This window comes from Penicillium manginii, assembly GCF_028828005.1.
Source record: "Penicillium manginii strain IBT 31320 chromosome Unknown utg000006l:1.0-4164085.0:1.0-4166146.0, whole genome shotgun sequence".
Classification (NCBI taxonomy): domain Eukaryota; kingdom Fungi; phylum Ascomycota; class Eurotiomycetes; order Eurotiales; family Aspergillaceae; genus Penicillium; species Penicillium manginii.
In genome coordinates this window covers 2,389,916-2,408,524 of record NW_026643107.1, presented here as the reverse complement: position 1 = coordinate 2,408,524, position 18,609 = coordinate 2,389,916, and the positions used below count along the sequence as shown (strand labels likewise).

General features: G+C 49.4%; 8 protein-coding genes across 8 annotated transcripts; 6 read left to right on the top strand and 2 right to left on the bottom strand.

Annotated features, from left to right (window-relative positions):
• Positions 1–1,898: 1,898 nt before the first annotated feature.
• Positions 1,899–4,137, top strand: N7533_009269 (transient receptor potential ion channel family protein; the record flags this gene model as incomplete). Its single annotated transcript, XM_057105919.1, has 2 exons — positions 1,899–2,265; positions 2,327–4,137. 2 exons carry the CDS (start codon positions 1,899–1,901, stop codon positions 4,135–4,137), a joined length of 2,178 nt encoding a protein of 725 aa, XP_056957368.1.
• Positions 4,138–5,192: 1,055 nt separating this feature from the next.
• N7533_009268 (uncharacterized protein) lies at positions 5,193–5,966 on the bottom strand (the record flags this gene model as incomplete). Its single annotated transcript, XM_057105918.1, has 1 exon — positions 5,193–5,966. The coding sequence occupies one exon, from the start codon at positions 5,964–5,966 to the stop codon at positions 5,193–5,195; it is 774 nt and encodes a 257-aa protein (XP_056957367.1).
• Positions 5,967–6,643: 677 nt separating this feature from the next.
• Positions 6,644–7,608, bottom strand: N7533_009267 (putative U1 snRNP complex component Yhc1; the record flags this gene model as incomplete). The annotated part of the gene is made up of 4 exons (XM_057105917.1): positions 6,644–6,671; positions 6,926–7,103; positions 7,212–7,481; positions 7,542–7,608. The coding sequence occupies 4 exons, from the start codon at positions 7,606–7,608 to the stop codon at positions 6,644–6,646; spliced, it is 543 nt and encodes a 180-aa protein (XP_056957366.1).
• Positions 7,609–9,447: 1,839 nt separating this feature from the next.
• Positions 9,448–9,717, top strand: N7533_009266 (uncharacterized protein; the record flags this gene model as incomplete). Its single annotated transcript, XM_057105916.1, has 1 exon — positions 9,448–9,717. The coding sequence occupies one exon, from the start codon at positions 9,448–9,450 to the stop codon at positions 9,715–9,717; it is 270 nt and encodes an 89-aa protein (XP_056957365.1).
• Positions 9,718–10,177: 460 nt separating this feature from the next.
• On the top strand, positions 10,178–10,866 carry N7533_009265 (anthrone oxygenase family protein; the record flags this gene model as incomplete). Its single annotated transcript, XM_057105915.1, has 2 exons — positions 10,178–10,238; positions 10,301–10,866. The coding sequence occupies 2 exons, from the start codon at positions 10,178–10,180 to the stop codon at positions 10,864–10,866; spliced, it is 627 nt and encodes a 208-aa protein (XP_056957364.1).
• A 1,404-nt stretch (positions 10,867–12,270) lies between these two features.
• Positions 12,271–12,921, top strand: N7533_009264 (uncharacterized protein; the record flags this gene model as incomplete). The annotated part of the gene is made up of 1 exon (XM_057105914.1): positions 12,271–12,921. The coding sequence occupies one exon, from the start codon at positions 12,271–12,273 to the stop codon at positions 12,919–12,921; it is 651 nt and encodes a 216-aa protein (XP_056957363.1).
• Positions 12,922–13,615: 694 nt separating this feature from the next.
• Positions 13,616–14,452, top strand: N7533_009263 (uncharacterized protein; the record flags this gene model as incomplete). The annotated part of the gene is made up of 1 exon (XM_057105913.1): positions 13,616–14,452. The coding sequence occupies one exon, from the start codon at positions 13,616–13,618 to the stop codon at positions 14,450–14,452; it is 837 nt and encodes a 278-aa protein (XP_056957362.1).
• Positions 14,453–17,786: 3,334 nt separating this feature from the next.
• On the top strand, positions 17,787–18,275 carry N7533_009262 (DUF3602 domain-containing protein; the record flags this gene model as incomplete). The annotated part of the gene is made up of 1 exon (XM_057105912.1): positions 17,787–18,275. One exon carries the CDS (start codon positions 17,787–17,789, stop codon positions 18,273–18,275), a length of 489 nt encoding a protein of 162 aa, XP_056957361.1.
• Between the last annotated feature and the right edge of the window lie 334 nt (positions 18,276–18,609).

Genomic DNA, 18,609 nt, shown 5'->3' with positions numbered 1-18,609 from the left:
TCTCAAGATCATTGCGGGGGGGGCTGGTGATCAGCCATCTGGAAGGATGCGAAAATCCAGATTCACCCAATATGAAAGCCGGGCACGGGACAGAAAGTGGACCAGATGGCAAGTGGACCGAATTGATCGTCTTAGCGCTGCCCAGCTGCAGCATTTAACTGAAACCTTGACAGGTCTCTGACAACCTTCAGATGTGGTTGAGATACACTTGGCGGGGGGCAGTGCCGGCGTCTACCCATCGGGAAGTAATGAGAAGAGTGGAAATGGCAAGAGTTTGATCACCTAGGTACTCCGTAGTAGGCAGGATTTTGGATTTTTTAAAATTAAGTGTGGGGGCAAAACAACACCAATAACATTGTGCCGATGTGTATGGAGGAGGGACATGTCTATGAAGTTGGCATGTAATTCGTACAGATGAGATGGGAGGATTGGAAAGGCGCCTGATCACAAACCCAGGGCGTTAACGGGTCAGATTTGTGCGACAATATGGTGCAGGATATAAATAGTAACTTATGTCACTGTACACTGGGAGTACCTCGTGTGTGCCGCCGTCCACCAGCGCTTAGGCACGTCCTCGCAAGTCAGTGATACCTACTGTACTCTCCCTTGCTCCTCAGGGGTACCAGAGGGGCACCAGAATATTGGAGTAAAATCTGTACAGAGTGCTCTGTGCTTTATACTTATTCTATGCTGCAGTATAGTTTATAGTAGTTGGAGTAATTTACAAGGATGGCCACTCTCCAAGGCTTCCCCGGAACAATGACAGGTAATGACTCCACCGATCCAAACAAAGTGTGTTACATGTCCATATGGCTTGGCCACCCTGGGGCAGCTCCAATCCGCCCCACCCAATAAGATATTGTAAATCTATATCATCATCGCGACATATCAAGATTGAGTCCTCCGTCCCCAAAGTAGAATGAACTGGCCTAATCAAGGGATCCTCCCAGACAGGTGAGGATCAAGGAGGAATAGTACTGTGCCTAGCGTAGGCAAAAACCACGGGATCAAAGGGACTGGTTGGCCAGGGAAACGGTTATGACATGGTAATACACGCCAATTATTGGCAATCTCGGCAGTCTTGGGTGGCGCTGACAATACGATACGTAAAATACCGCATTCCCATTCCAGACCTGTCCGTCCCTGAACTGTCAGTCCCTGTCTCAGTGCTCAGTGACTGTTCACCCAAGTCACTCCCTCTCCAAAGAGGCAAATCGCTTCCCTTCCACTCCCTTTTTGTCTTTCCTTTCCCTTCATTCTCCTCCCACCCCTGTGCTGCCGCGTCGCTCGCTCGATCTCTTTCCCTCCCCCTCTCTCCATCGCTTTCTCTTCCTTCCGCTCTCCATCTCGTCTCTATTCTATTTCCTCAACCCGACCGCGTCTTGACCCGCCTCCCGATCGGCACTACTTGCTGCAACTCGACTCCCAACCTCTTCGCTGCAGTCTAATCACCTCATCACTCCTCTTTCAGGCATTAATATCCTCCGACTCTCGTTCTTCCACTCTCTACCCCTCCCTTTGACCATCTCATCCGTTTCTGCCAACATCATCGCCATCCGACACGGCCTGATGAAGCTGTAATCCAAAAGACCTTTCGGCGACCCCACCAAACTACACGCCTTTCTTGGTTTTTTTGGCTCCTTCCTTCGCGGATTTCTTGGTCTTCGACATTCACATTGCGACTTCGATCGACCGCCCGGGTCCGAGAGATCCCCACCAATCCCACCGTGTCCGCCGACCACTCGGCTGCTTCAAGACTTCCGCATCCGGCGGCTGGCAACGTGGTACTCCGGAGTATCGGTCCCAGCTTAGCCGTCATATTCTTCCCTTTCATCATTCTCTGCCGTGTGGCTTCTATATTCTGAATCGATTTTCGACCGAAATCGAAGTGCGCCACTATGAGACTTCTATCATTTCTAACCATCTTCGTCGCCTTCGTGGCGCCGTCGGTGTCTGCCGTGAAGTTCCTCGAGTCCAATGCGCTTAATGTGTGCATGGAAAGTAGCAACTTCACTGCCAACTTTTTCAATGTCGCCTACTACCCTGGAAATAATTCGCTCATGATCAGCTTCGATGGTGTCTCCTACATCTCCGGCAAGGTTGTCGCAGAAATCACCCTGACTGCTTACGGCATCAATTTCTACCAAAACACAATCAACCCATGTTCAATCGATGGTATGGGCATGTGCCCCATGGCCCCAGGCCCCATCGATCTAACCGATGTCACCCTTCCGATTGCCGGAGATACTGCCTCTAGCATTCCAGGTAAGCCAAGCAGCACGCGCGGAGACAGTCGGGAGCCAATTTGCTAACTACTACCTCACAGGCATGGCTTATACAATTCCAGATCTTGACGCCAACTTAAAAATCGTGATCAAAACCTTGGAGGGGCTTGAGAAGATTGCCTGTGTAGAGGCGCAGCTCTCCAACGGCAAGACGGTTTACCAAGTCGGAGTTGCCTGGACAACTGCAGTAATATCCGGTCTAGGTCTCGCGGCGTCCGCCATTACCTCTGGGCTGGGCCATTCCAACACAGCCGCTCACGTTGCTGCTAACGCCCTCTCGCTTTTCGGATTTTTCCAAAGTCAAGCAATGATCGGCATGACGTCGGTCCATAGCCCACCGATCTTCGAATCATGGACCCAGAATTTCCAGTGGAGCATGGGAATTATCCGTGTCGGTTTCCTCCAGAATATCTGCACTTGGTATCAGCGTTCCACTGGTGGTAGCCCGTCTACGGTTCTTTCCTCCCTCAGTGACACGTCGGTGGAGGTGCTGAAACGCCGCAAGCGCGACTTGCTCGACCCAGCCGTTATGCTGATGAGACGCGGCATGAACACGCTCTCGAAGCGTGCTGACTCGAGCCAAAAGGTCCAAGTTGTACGAGGCATCAATCGTGTCGGTTTCCGTGCCAATATGGAAGAGACAAATATCTTCTTGACTGGTTTGATCTTTTTCACTGTCTTCGTTTGCTTTGTCATTCTCATCGTCGCAGCCTTCAAGGGGATTTGCGAATTGCTTGTTAAGTCTGGTAAAATGAAGAGTGACAGATTCCAGGACTTCCGCAATGGGTGGAGGGTTGTTCTCAGAGGAATCCTCTTCCGACTGGCTCTGATCGGTTTCCCTCAGATGTGTGTCTTGTCTCTCTGGGAGTTTACCCAGCGTGACTCTCCGGCTGAAGTCGTTCTTGCTGTCGTCATGTTCCTCTCATTGCTTATTGCGCTGGGCTGGGCTGCGCAGAAGGTCATTCGATTGGCCAAGCGCTCCGTGACCATGCACAAGAACCCGGCTTACATTCTCTATTCGGATCCCTCTGCTCTGAATAAGTGGGGTTTTCTCTACGTGCAGTACCGGGCGACGGCCTACTACTTCGTTGTACCATTCCTCATTTACGTCCTGATTAAAGGCATGTTCATTGGTCTGAGCCAGCCTGCCCCCGTTGTCCAGACCGTAGCATTGGTGGTTCTTGAGACCGCCATGCTAGTCGGCGTCTGTGTTATTCGGCCTTGGATGGATAAAAAGACCAATATCTTCAACATCTCCATTGCTGTCATCAACTTTCTCAACGCCATCTTCCTCCTCGTGTTTTCCAATGTCTTCGACCCACCTGGAATGATGATTGCTTTCATGGGTGTGATTCTTGTTGTCATTAACGCCGTCTTTGCTCTGGTACTTATTATTCTGGTCCTCATCGCCTCAGGCTTCGCAATCTTCTCAAGGAACCCCGATACCCGTTACCAGCCAATGCGTGACGATCGTGGCTCTTTCATTAAGTCTCAGACTCAACTGAACACCGAACTGGATGCGCTCAGTGCGGCCGCCCGCGGTGATATGAAGTCCCACGTCTACGAGCCTACCAATCCCTTCGGGGATTCTTCGGCTTCCATTTCCAGCGGTACTGGTCACAACAACCATGCCCAGATGGACCAAATTACCACAATTCACAATGCCAATCGCCAACCTTCACCCACTGACCAATCATTACCGCTCTTCCCCGCCAGCGATGCTCCCGCCACTCATCATGGTCCCCCAACAGCCTATGAAAATGCTCCCGTTGGTGTATCAGCTCTCGAGACCGGCTATCGGCAACAAAATAGCTCTAGCCCGTGGCAACGAGGAGCCGGCTACGAGCACTAGGCGTTTTCCTTTCGGGTTATACCCAGTTACTTTTCAATTTCGAAATGAAGACATGTGATTTTTAGCGTGGGGCAGCGATGGTTTCTTTTCTCTTTCCATCCATTTTGGGTCCGGTATCTTTTTGGGTTTTCTTAAATTTGTTCACTGCGATCGATCGTCGATCATCGAATTTTCCTTGACACTTCTTCCTCTTCCACCGCCGAGTCGGTGTTGATCTCTTCCTACCTTGCAACCCCTCTCTCCTTCTCTCCTTTTCCCCTGTCACAGAATTAATTCTCTATCTACTCCCTTCGCGAAAGTGGAGGCTTCTTTGTGTTCGAAGTGTACTTTTCTTTGCTACTTAGTAAGGCGTTGTGTTGCATCTAGGGTATGGTCATGGGGTTTGCTCTACTTCATGTGCTCCAAAATAAACTTTTGCTCTTCTCCTCGAAAAACCACCACTTGAACTAGGTACTTCTGTATATTGGGACGATTGTTCAATGAATTATTAAGTGTTCGGCTTTCACACCTGTCCAGGTGCGGAGGTTACCTGGGTATCTACCAAGTATCCCGAGGGGACTGCCAGTGGTAAATACAGGTCCATATGCCTTACATCTGGGCACTACCTAGGTAGTAGTAGCGTAGTTGCATCCTTTGAGATGATACTATTAGTAGTATGCCCACATGTATGTAAATGAGATGACGCTCTCTTTATGGGGTGAATTTCATCCTCAGCTAACGAGTTCGAGTCTCAAACGGGCTCTTGCGTTTGTCAGCTGGTCGAAAAAGGTGACTCGACAACTTGAAAGAGCAAGCGTTGATACCCAAGGGCCGAGAGCCTAATTGATGGATACATGTCTAACAAAAAGATACCTTGAAGCATCGAGGCTCTACACCCCCAGAAAGATTAAGAGAGATAGAAGGAGGCAACAATCGATCATAATATTACCCGTACGAGGACTCGGTAGCTCTGAAAGCAGATAGAAGTACGATTTCATCCAAAGAAGAGTCGTGGACTTCATTCTTAGACCGCAACACTCCTCATCGCTGCATCATTTTAGTTGGAAAGGTATTGCTCAGGTTGGTTGATTCTTCATCGAAGGTCCTCCCATCGGGCGTTTCGCCGCCTCGTCAGGGGAATTTCCACTGTGACGGCGTTTCAAGGAAGCGCGAACTTCCAAGTTTTGAGGACCAAATGGGCCAGCAGGATCCAAGTTCAAAATGACTACCTCGTTTGACGCACAGCTAATGCAGATCTTCGATCCCGATACTGCAAAGCCACCTGTAACCGGTTGGTAATCCACCGGCAACCATATGACCTTCTCCGAATCCCGTGTGATCCATTTGGAATCTTCACTGATGTTGTATCCTTTGATTTCTGGCACCTTCTGCTTTTTGCGGCCGTCTGATACGGCAGGCAGGCAAGCGGTCCCCAGATCTGTCTCGAGGTACGAGCAGGTGTCGTCGAAACTGATGTCCCTGAAGTGAAGACGGGTATTAAGATAATGCAGGCACTGACCACTTGTGGCATCCCATACTTCAATGCAATCAAAAAGTTTCGAATGGCTGGCGATCAGGGTAGAATTAGACGAGAAAGTGATCCGACTGATGTAGTCGAGGCTCAGGCCATTAGCATTGTCATAATTATCATCATCATCTTTGACCCGAATTTGTAGGTGTCGGTCATTTGTGATATTCTGGACTTCTAAACTGTTCTTATCAGAATAAGCAATCAATTTCGAATCGACGGAGAAAGTCATGATAGGACGGAACTGCAGGGTCACATCAATGGAAAATGTCCGAATATGCAGGAATGAATTCATCAAAACTCCAAACTTGAATGCTCCCATCATAGCCACTATGATGAGAAACCAAGGCGAGCAACCTGGAGTGATGGGATGCAGCTACTGCCTCCCAATTCCCATCTAGAGTTTTGGTGCACTGGCCAGTGCTCGGGTTCCGGATCCTCAGTGCCGTTTCTTAAACTTGTAATAAAGTACTTAGAATCGCCCGAGAAGAACATCGAAGGGTTGTAATCGGGAGCAATGCCAAGCCAGAAATTTGAGATTTGCATGTTCTTACTCTCATTATATTCCCAGAGAAGAATTCCACCTGTGTCACGCTCGCAAGAAGCTATGGCAAGCCATTTGGAATCATGAGAGAACACAGATGGGGGTTTTGAGCCCTTGAAAGTCGCTAGGCATTGGCCGCCATCAGTGGCGCAAGATCTGGGCGCCTACTGCGGTCGCAAAGAAAAGGTCACCGGATGAACAGCACACGCTATTTGTCCACATTACAAGTACATGGATCTTTCATGCGCGTCAGTAATCATGATACAACTTGAATGCCTCCTATCCAATGCCCCACTGAGATATGCCCCTCATAAAGGTAGCAGTAAGTGCAGACGACATTGATTGAAATCCTATGCATTTTGAAACCGTCATTGCCTATCAGTCCATAAAATAAGTAGTAGCAACCCATAAAAACCGCTATCATACAACACCGAGGGAAAAACGCCCTAGAGAGACTATTTGCCATCCACCACAAATGGCGGCCTGCGTGTAATCGTAACCAGAAACAATGTATTCAACCGATTTGAATCGCAAAAAAAAGGGAACGCAAAAGGAATATCAGAGAAAAACAAGCCTGAAAGATGAAAACAAACAATAGCTCAACTAGCTGCCTCCTCACCACTTGTCCATTCCCGGGGGAGGACCGCCCCCGGGAGGAGGGTATCCTTCTGAACCACGGGGTCCAGATGGGATGGGTGAGTGTGTTGGGCCACCTGGCATGGGTGGTGGAAACGCACCAGCCGCCCCGGGGGGGAGGGATCGGGAAACCGGGGAAACCGCCTGGGGGAGGGAGAGGCAGGCTTGATCCAGGAGGCAGGTTCGGAAGCGGGGGCGGGAAACCTCCCTGAGGAGGAGTGCCGGAGGCATTGGATGGGAAGCGAGGCGGGAAGGGGAGACCGCCGGGAGCGCCAGGGGCTGTACAGGTGAAACCAGATGTGTTAGTTGTTTGTTCATGTAGATAGGGTGTTGGCGGGTGTCGGAGTGGGTGTAGACGTTGAAGAGAGGCTTCCTGGGAATACATACGAGGTGGCATTCCTGGAGCGCCGGGGGCTCCTGGTGGGGGCATGCCAAATGGAAGAGGAGGCCCTTGACCTAAATTGCCTCGCGGGGTCATTGTTAGGCTTGTTTGTTGAGGTTGTTGGTGATGACGATGAGCGAGGGGTGTACCTGGGAAGCCAAATGGAGGTGGGAATGCACCTGGTGCCATGGCGGGATTGGGGAGGGGCTGGCCCTCTGCGGCGTAGGATGCCGTGATCGAGTCAATGACAGATTGAGCGTTTTCTTGTCCGATTTCTAATCGTGGTGTGGTTAGGGATATTCGCGAATGACTTTCTTGAAGATTCGGGGGCGTACGCTGATAGTACTCCACGACGTTCCTCAGATGGTTTCGACCGGAATTGTGCGCCTTGCGCACGCTCATTGAGTCGTGCGTAAGGTATACATCGCAATAATCACCTGCATATTAAGCTCGGTTAGCCGACTGTCTTTGACGATGCGCTCTATCTCGTCCTGAGGCAGCTCATATCTGCAATGTTCGTCGTGTTGCTGTTTCACGAGACAATTGGGAACCAGGTGGAATCGGATAGTCATGGCAGACGGAGGACCTACAAAAGAGTTCACAGAAAGTCAGTTTATATGCGAAGGACAGATGAGGACATGGAGGACTTATATTTCGGCATCTTGTCAACTTCTGCGGGCGTTCAGGTGCTATCGCGCGACAGACAAAAATTCCAGCTCGGGGTGGAGGAGAGCCAGTGAAGATGTCCCGGAAAACGAGTTCAAGATTTCACACTTGAAGATGCTGCAGATCTCAATCACAGAGCTTGCGACAGGTGTTTGACGGTGAATGCGGAGAACAGCGCGGTTTCAAGGTTCAAATCGGCGACCTTCAGGGAGGGTCGCAGAGGCGGTACCATGTGGCAGAATTCAAGCTTATCGGCTTAGATAATCATATCAATGACTGGAGATGGCCATAATCAATTTGTATTTCGAGTACGGAGTATGATATTGATAAATGCAGTATCATTATGTATCGAGCTGTATGCAGATCTTCTGTAGGGCTTAGATGCCAATCTTTCGGGTGATTTTCTTGAGTCCCCGAATGCATACGCTGCCTCGCAGCTCCACCCACAAAGGATTTCCCTAGAGCCGCATTGATCACGAACATCTAGGGCCGGTGATGAGAAATTGATTCTCCTCCAGTACCGAGGGCCATCAATATGCCATCATGCGACTGTATAATCTTGGAACAAGAGAGTCCCGAGTCAAAAGACCGCCCCTGCTAAGTAGCGCAGCGCCTCGCCGCGCCGGAACCTGGCACTCTAGTAATTTGCTGACATAGACAGAGATTCTTTCTCAGCCTAATATTTCTGGCGGGGACTGTACAGTCGTGCAATTTCAAGATGATCCATATTGCCCCGAATATGGATATTATAACGCCAGCAAATCATCGATCAATGGCACCCTATTTTTTACGACGGGAAACAACCCACTGATATCATGACCATCGGAAAAAAAAACAAAGTTAAATATGTACCATTCGTTCCGATTCCCATATCAGCCACGAGTTGTACGTACTCACCCAATTTCTTCTCTATTACTGGTGTCCCGGGCGAGCTAACGCAAATCAGTAGACAGATCTACGGGGCTGGGTCCAGCCAATACATCGCTCCCTTACATTTTGGTCGACCAAGGCTTGATCAAATCCCCTTCATTCAGTATATGGAGCAATGTATCCAAATCTGGAAATGGGGCCAAAGGAGGTGTGCTCTTCGGAGGAGTCAACAAAGCCAAGTAACATGCCCCCCTACAGGCCTATTCTTTCAACAACACAGAAAGATACGTCGCTCTTCTCCTGGCCGGATTCCAAGTCAAAAACGAGTCGAATGCTTCGAAAAACTATACTTTCGGATCCAGCCTCTCCTTCAGGCTGACTACTCACCAAGGGTTTACTTATCTTCCGAATGATACCGTCCAGCAGTTATACAAATACCTTGACATCTCGTTAGTTAGAACTAGAACTATCCCATATATAGACTGCTCCAGGCAACACAGCGAAAATCATACCATCTCTCTCACCTTCAGAAATACCACTATCTCTACAACCTGGGGGGGACCTGTTCATAACAAGTCCATTGAAGTCGGGCGGAGAGATTTGCTACTTTGCCATGTTAGGACAGGATCCCCAGGCAACTGGCGATGGAGGTGTTATTGGCATGGCCTTCTGGCAGCATATGTATGTTGATAGCATTGTCTACCTATGTACAACAGTCACTTCGTTGGGGTGGCCGCCTTGAACGAGAATCCCGATCCGGATGAAATTCTGGGAATCGGCAATGGCCCGAACATTCCGGATGCAGCGGGAGATCTCCCGGCGTTTATTGTGCCGTATTCGCCGAGGACGACAACAGCTAAACGGCCCTCGAATTCGACGTCGACAGGGCTAGCCGCCATGCCGACGATACCCGGCTATAAGGCCAGTGGCCCTTTTGTGGGTGTTGCAGGCGCTGCGTTAGTGGCAGCTTTTTAATGAAGTTGAGGATTCAAGCGCCTTTTAATGTACCGCGAAGAATAATTTAGAGCTGTAAGGTATGGGGAGTATTCTTGACAAGTCTTAGCCGATCTCAGACCCCTCTTTAACAAAGTGCAACGGTTTACTTTATTCCGCAGAACCAAATATTGGGATACTCATGATCATTTCTTACGCCCTCTGATTGAATTTTACAATTTGTATCTATACTGAGCTTGGATTCTGAATACCCCAGTTCTCAAATATCTTAATGGCTGCCTAATAATGCAAGTTCATGTTTCTCCTCAATGTTGACCGGAGGGTGTATAACCGGAGTTTGCGAAGGCCCGCAAATCCCGAGAAATCGGGGCCAAAATCCTGACATTTAAAAGTCAATCCTGATTTCGACTCATATTTAGAACTGCCATTCTATTTAGTCTCCGGGTTAGACAATTCTTCTTGTTGCGACTATAAATTCAAGATGCTTACCGGGGTTTACATCGCTCAGGCGATCGGCACGCTTGGCTGTGCCGCAGCTGCAGGTAAGATCTACCATCTCACAGCGAAAAGCCAACCACAGCGAACCATTTTCTTACCTTTACAGGGGGCATTGCGACGCTTTCAATCGCATGCATCCCCAACCTCACCCTGCCGGCTCGTCGCCCTGCCAACTCTGCCCGCGCCTTCTACGAAATGCCTGGTAACCTCGCCGCCCATCTTTCGCATCAATGGCTGGACTTTTATGATCGTGGTCATAAGATATTCCCAACAATTGCAGGATTTGCGTCTCTTGCAAATATGTACGTCTTCTGGAAATTGAGGGGTACAACGGTAGCAGTATCCAATATGGCCAATCACTATCTGCTTGCCGCTGCCGTGGCTATGAGCATTGCACCCTGGACTGTCTTGGCTATGCTCAAGACCAATAAGAAATTGGATTCATACGCAGCATTTGATAATAAGGGAGACGCCGAGGATGCCATGGATGCAGTGCACAGCACAGAAGAACAGTCGAAGCGATCCCAAGCGGACAATGAGGTGCCTAGGCTCTTGAAGAAGTGGGCAAAGCTAAACTTGGTGCGGTCTATATTTCCACTTTTGGGGGCTGTTATCAGTTTTCATGCTACGACTCGAATCATATCAAGCGGATCTTGGTCTCAGACTGTCTAGGGTTTATATATTCATGTTGGCATATACTCCATTGTTAAAGAGTACTACTACTACCTGCAGGTATACCTATGCTAGCCTGTGTATTTATATCAATATGATACTAGTATCTGACGAAATTCTGCATTCTCCTGCATATTTTAGAATAAAATATTTCAATGGCACTTGTAGTCTTATGGTGCCAGTGCAAAATGGTATTTGTGTTTATAAAGCAAAGAGATATACTCCACAATTCAAAACACGCGGCGTGGCTTGGATGTTAGCAGAAAAAGGGCAAAACAAGGAGGATAGAAAGAAAGAGGGTGTTCTTATAGCAAAATACACATAGGCAAGATAATTAGTACCACTACTACTACTACTACTACTACTACTACTACTACTACTACTACTACTACTACTACTACTACTACTAGTACTTGCAAAGTTCAAGTTGAAAGGGATGATGTTTGTTGGCTAGTCGGGAGTAACGCAAACTGCCCTTACCGAAATTTGCATGAGCGTTCCAATGCATTGGTACCAGTACTAGTAGTTAGTACCTTTGGGCATTTGTCCATCCATTTGGTATACCTACTAGGTACTACACGCAGCCGTTTTTTCCAAACATACTGATAACTCTATTGATTCTTGTTGAGGTATATGTCTCAGGCATCTCAAGATCGACATATGTCAGCTTCTCTCCTTTGCCTCTATAATCTACTCCAACTAGGCACCTTTTATCGTCCTCTGTCTTTCATCCCGTATTACTACCTAGGTAGTAGTACTACTAGTTAGCCCTCATTGATTTTTCTTTCTATCTCCATCTCGCAGTTTCCTAACAGATACGGAGTACCTATCTTAGTTCCAAGGTTGAGACTGAGACTTACAAACCGTACCAATAAAATCCTCACTCGTTCAGTGGGATATGGGATCACATCACGTCGCCAATCAATCTGCACCTTCACGACCCACTTCTTTTTGGTCTGTTTCCTGAGGTTCCCCTCAACTCCCGATTCCCCCCAAATCCATCACGACTACCTACCCGCTCCATTTCCACCCTCTTCTCTTTGAAGGGTTTGATACAATGACAATAGACCCCATCAAATGGATCTTAGACCAAGCCATCAATTTGATCCTTTTTCTCCTGAGGCAGCTAAATACGACACACCCGATCCCGCTATCGATAACATAGATTGGAACGATCTTACGTCTTTCTTCAAAGCTCTCAATGCCCGCGGGCCGGGCAACTTGCCATTGCCAGAGTTTCCAAACGGAGGTTCGCAAAGAGGCCAGTGAAAGGTCGCAAAACATTTTCAACCGTTATGAGACCCTACACGGCATTTTAGAGCGCCACGAGGCTACGCTTAGAAAGCGATGGCTGGAAAGACCCGCCAGCAGAGACTCAAGGTCTTGCTAAATTCCTGGCCCGACATGCCTGTAAGCCATCGGCCTGATTTTGAAACATTCCGTAAGGAGTCCTCCGTGGATCGCAACCAAGGAACGAAAAACCGGGGAAGTTTTCTCTGGCCGTACATCAACCAAGAGGATCTCCTGAGCAAAAAGACGCTGCCGTTGCTTCTCAATGCTTGCGGTCATTACCCCCCGTCGCATTTTGCGGCGGCTGATAACCGGGCCATTCACTTGGGACTTGTCACCAAATCCATCGTCCCCATTTTTTTGAACGAACATGTCATGATTCTGCACGGAGTGAATGGCAATACCCGGGACAATGGGCGACTCGTGGATTGGGATGAAGAGCCAGAGGCGTTTGACTGGATGGTACAACGCAAACAATTTCTTTCGGGAGAGGGTCTCATCATCTTGGAGATTCAAAGGCGATTTCTTGAGTTTCTAATTGATTGCTCCTTGCAGCTTCTTCATGACATCACCCCATCCACTGTCACTAGTGATGAGTTCCCTACCCTAGCTGAGCCACCACTCAAGACTGATCAAGAGATCAACGGATTCGAGTCCTTGGGGGTGATGGTAGCGGAAGCCCCATATCGAGTGCCTGAAAAACTATATTTATCTCAGATGGAGTCCCTGTCATCGGCTAGAGCATCGGCAGCGGAGGGTCACTAGTGGGCTCTCCATGAGGATCCCGAATACTTCTCTGATGTTGCTCTCGAGGCGAAGGATTACCGACAGGAAAACTTCAAAGATTTTGTTGGAAACGCCCATTCGGTGTTCCGAATGGGACAGCAGAACACTTTCTGGTCACGTATCATCGGCACTGTCGTTTCAGACGCGTATCTGGAGCTGGAGATCTTCTCTGAACTGAGCACCCAAGCCAAACAGCTAGTCACCTTACAAAGTGCGCCAGCCAGATCGTGCCTTCGAAAGACCTCCCCAAGAATTTGAGGACGCCTCGCTTTGATCGATTACATGTGAGCCAGGCGGCGAAAGGACCACTAAGTCACCTCAAAATAACAGCGCCGGCATCTCCACCCCTACGTAAATTCTTTGCTCGTGAACCTCCCGTCGACCCATACTCATCCAAGATTCGAACAATGTTCAAACCTGACATCAAGATGAACAACCTCGAGACACAGCTAGTGTGGCTTCTTAGCACCCTCTGGGATGATAGCCAAACTTGTTCCTAGCAAGTATGCCTGTCATTGTCGATGAGCTGGAGCGTCTGCTTCAGTCAGAACCAACTGCCCAGGAACTCATCTCTCCCTATTTCAGCTCAGTGATCAGTGACCTTTCCATCATTTCTCAGTCATTGAACTAGCTGGAACTCTACTAGCCATGGGCTTAGACCTGGCTAGGCAAAATGGCCGAGATCGACCAGGATACCTCCAAAATGTATGCTCAACGAGCCCAGTCATGGGCCAAGATGCTGGCCGCACTCTGTGATAAGAGCTTCACAACTCGTTCATTCAAGCTTGGCAAGCCATCTGGCAACAAGTTCACCTATCCCATTCACAAGCGCCGTACCGAGGAGAATGTCGTGGCGCTACGCCAGGCTGAACACAACCTGGACGCCTTCTGGGCTAGCATTGACCAGCTCATGGTCGCCAAAGCCGGCGACTTGCGCAACACCGCAGTACGAAATATTCTCTCCCAGTCACGAATCCTCCAGCGGACTCCAGAATGGACCAAGCCCGAAAAAGCTTCGCCCGCAGCACCCGTGCCGAAATCAGGCGAATCTGATCATTATGCCCTGTATCTGCCAGTCTCGAAGGTCTATTCTGGCATCTCCCCCCGGCAACTGGACGTTGCGCCGCCGAAGCAGAAGACCAAAACGCGCGGAAAGCCCAGTCCTGCCTTTGCAGCAGATACAGAAGCCGAAAACCTGCATGAACAAACCCCATTTGATACCCAGCCCACATTCCCCGTAAATGCGCGTGCTCTGAAAGTGTTCCGCACCATCTTCTTCAGCCCTGCTACGACTTCCACCCCTGGCGAGGTTCCATGGAATGATTTCCTCCACGCAATGATTTTGGTCGGGTTCGCTGCCACCAAGCTGTATGGTTCGGTTTGGCAATTCCAGCCCACGAAGTTAGATGTTGAGAGGAGCATTCAATTCCACGAACCACACCCGCGAGGCAAAGTGCCTTTTACCACCGCTCGGCGGTTTGGCCGCAGGCCGAACAGGGCGTATGGCTGATTTGGAGGAATGTTTGTCTTGAACGACAAATAAGTCACGCTCAATGGGAACCATGGGAAGTCGAATCGAGAAATTTAGGAAAAACTGATAGAAAGTGGATTTCATTGCAACAATATGCTGAGCTAAGACCAACATGTATCAAATTCAACTAGTTGAAATGGTCGAGCAACATGAACCCCCGGCTCCCGAATGGCTCTGTTTCGTAGACTAGAAGTTTCGCTGTTGTATCACGAACGAGAACTAAGCAATTTTGAAACCACCATGGCCAGGTCCAAGGATCTTGGCTTGGTTCACTGGGTGTAATTGAAATGTGATTTACTAGTCAACTCTCGAGGTATGTGTCTCGGGAGGTCGTCGCCCCAGTCATTTAAATCGATGTTTAAATGAGGTTGACATCCGGGGGATCATAGCGTGAGCGCCGCAACATCTTCTTTGCTGATTACTGGAAGTTTGGGTTTCGGACTCAACATTTTCACCCTCGGAGACTTATGACGAAACTCAACAAGACACTGGTCTTAAACCAAACAGCTGGTTACGACGCACAGAGAGCCGACAAGTTGGGAATCCAAAGAGCTTAGCCCCAACCTCAAGACAGGCCACCAAGGTTGCACAATTGACAGCCCTCAGAGTACTACCTCCATTCCAAAAAAGGACAACCTTAGGTAACTTACCCGGAACTAAAATCGCGCAATAATGCGGTCTATTCTGCAAGTAGTTGGAGATCTGGATCGGCTGTAACGCACACCGTAATCGCAATGCATGGCACATCTGACAAAATACTTTCGACATGTACACGCCGCGCAGACTTACTTGATATTTTCAAGGCGAAAATAGAACATGCGTCATTGCGAGACTCGACTTTCCCGTCCCGGCCGTCGTGAGGTGTTGGCTGCCGGTTGCCGGTGGTCTCGACCAGGCGGCGACGATAATCATGTGTCATCCTGGCTCGCTATTAGATAATAAGGTGGGAGAAGCGGTGGCTTTGTTTCGTATGTCCCCACAATTTTGCAGGGGGTATGGAGTAGCTTTGGAGTTGGATGGGAATGGGAATGGGAATGAGGGGTTTACGATGGGAGCATCACAAACTGTATATGCTTGTTGGGCTGATGTGATACGGATTGCCGGAGAAGACCTCCTTGGATATCCTGCAGGGCCGCATTGACGGGTCGAAATGTTGACTAGTATACCCCGTACAATGGAATTGCCTAGAATTGTGGCATTCTACCAGTATTGGGCGGCGGGGGGGGGATTAGAGTGAGGGGACAAAGTTCCCCCTCATTGAAAGTGCCCCAACGGTTCAAGCAGCACGTCCATGTGGCCATGGCACATCAGTTTGAGGCGGAAATGATTCCTTGGCTGGGTAGCGCGGCAGTTCCGGGGTTGATCACGGGGAGCAGTGATCCAAAGGGGCTGGTATGAGGGGGAGTCACAGTGCAGTAGGCCAATGTAGCCAGAGTAGATCAGCAGTAGACCAGCAGTTGAAGGGCTGAGTCTTGAGTCTGGGGAAGAACAATCTGGGGTAAAAGACAAGTCCGAGCTCACACTGTAAGTGGACAGTGGCGCCGTCCTCGGATCCCCCCGCCAGTCAGGTGGCCCAGGGAGGCAAAAATGTGAAAAAATTTTCAATTTCCACTTTCCTTGATTCTCTCGGCCACCCTGGCGTCATTTGTCCACCGTATCCGCTGGTTCTTCTGGGGAAACGCCATACCGGTTTTGGACGCACAGCCGAAGGGGCCGAGAAATGACAACCTTGCAACAAGAAAAGAGAAGCTGAAAGAAGAGACAGTGCGGTGGCGTGGATTATTCCAGTTTGCCTATTTTCAATGACCAATTTTTAAGGGGGCGATGCGCTTTTTTGCATTCTAGGCAGTCTAGGCATCCTGGGCATGATCAATAGATTCTTCTCGGCAGAGTCAACCAGATCGGACACATGGGATCAAGGATTGCGCGAATTTGACGACGATCTCAGGTACCGGCGTGAACTAGACTGCCCCTCGGCGGATCACCCGGGGGGTCTGAGACTTCTAAGAGGGAAGAATTATCCCGCAATTCTTGGGCTATGGGGTCATCGTGCTTTGGATCAGCGGGCCCCTCTCTACTAGGCTGAGACGGCGTATACACACTGAATACAGAGTTACAACGAAGTGGATAGGGTGTGAGGTTTTTTCGGTTTTTTTTTTTAGAATTGAGAGGAGTGTGCTCACGGGTCCTCGTCGCTTTGCAAACCCTGTGGACGAAATGGGAATTAACAAGGTAGGGGTAATTTTTTTCGATGTACCTTGTTGCGTGCTACAGTCGACATGTAACTATCGTGAAGACAAATTAGGAAAGGAATGTCGACATCGGTGGATGATGCAATTTTTCAATGTGTCACACGGTCCAATGTTTGGCGGAAGCTGGGGGAATGGCGAAATGCGCCTGACGAGCAAGCGATCCGAGTCGAGCCACGGGGTGCGGTGAGGTGTTCAGGGCGTACGGCGTACGATTTTTACCCCTAGTTTTATTGAGTGGAAGAGTCTGGGCACCAGCATGAGGTTTTTTTGGGAGTTTTCTGGGGGTAATGAGAATCATCGTGTCCACTCGACTACCCTGTTGGGGTGCTGAACAGGGTATTATTGGCAGGTGAGTCAATTTCTGTTACGTGTTGGCCCCTGGCTCTCCCCATTATTGGAGGCGCCTAGCGCTGGAACTGGGGGGGCACTGGGGGTCCAACGCGGGTCAGATGATGTGTCTGGTAGATAAAAGCGGCGAGGAGAAGTGGGTGGAGAATAATGGAGTATAGTGGAGTCAAATGAACAGAATGTCAAAGGAATCAACCAGTGAGAAGGTTGTCTGGGGGGGAAGTTGGCTGTTTTCTGTCCCGTGACTGGCCACTCTTGGCACGTTGCTGAGGCACCCAGTGGATTATGTCAGCAGTCTTACTTTCCCCTAAACAGTAATCGTCTTCCTGCTGCTTTAACTCTTATGTGGACCGATGACGCCAGGTGGATTGGATCAAATTCCAGACTAGGTAAGAAAAAATTGAAAACCGAAAAAATAAAAAATCCCAGAAAAAATTCGAAAGAAAATCCCCACAGCCGCCGACCCACCGGCGTGTGACCCGTGGATGTCGTGCCTGAGAGGTGAAAATGACTCTCCCTGGTAGCGATGGCCCTGGGACTATATTAAGTCCTCGTCCCCGCTGTAAATGGGTCTCCATAATTCACAGATTTTTAGCATCTCAATCTTTGTTTTTGCTTCATGGACCTGACATCCTTATAGCTTGCGCTGCAGCTATCTATTATATCTAATCTACAACCTCTCCGATTACTACAACCACCACATCACATTCACCATGCCCGCCTCAAATTACCGCGTTATTGAGCCGCATCCTTCGGTGCCTCATACCAGTCGACCTGCCGTTTACACCGGCCGTGGAGGATCCGGAAATGTCATCAGCTTGAAGAATACCAAGACTACCGACTCTCGCACCGCCACAGGTCCTGCCTCGTTGACACGCCTCAACTCGCGCGCTCCTACGACTTTTACCTCTGGCCGTGGTGGCGCCGGCAACGTCCACAGCTCCAGCGAACGCGCCATGTTCAGCTTCGATGAAGAACTCGAGCGCGATCTTCGCCGCGCCGCACCAGTTTACCACGTCGGTCGTGGCGGTGCCGGCAACATGATGTATCGGGACGACGCCAGCAATTGCAGCTTGAGTCGCAAGTACTCCTCTACTAGCACCAACACCGCCAGCAGTTCCGGATCCGTTGCCGATCGTGCTCGCGACATGGCCCGCCGTGGCCTCGAGAAGGGTTGGGGCAAGTTGAAGGGTGCTGCTTAACTGCAATCTTCTATCTGCGACATCCCGCGGGTTCGCCATCGCCCTTGAATTGCATGGCACCTTACGACATTTAACGACAAACCCAAAAAAGTTCTTTGCTCTTTCAACACAATGTCGACATTTCGACCTTTCAACCTTTCAAATCTTACCTCGTTTTTTTAATTGCGCCAACTTCCCGACCTGGACTACCCAAGGAAACTTCGAGTAGCAGATGGAGGCTCTCGAAACAAAGACGCCTTTCCACTGCTCAGCCACCTTCCTCGCATTATGTTTTCTCAACAGTGAAACAAACTTGAAACGCGTGTTACAACTCAACAACTCCTCACTCAAGCAT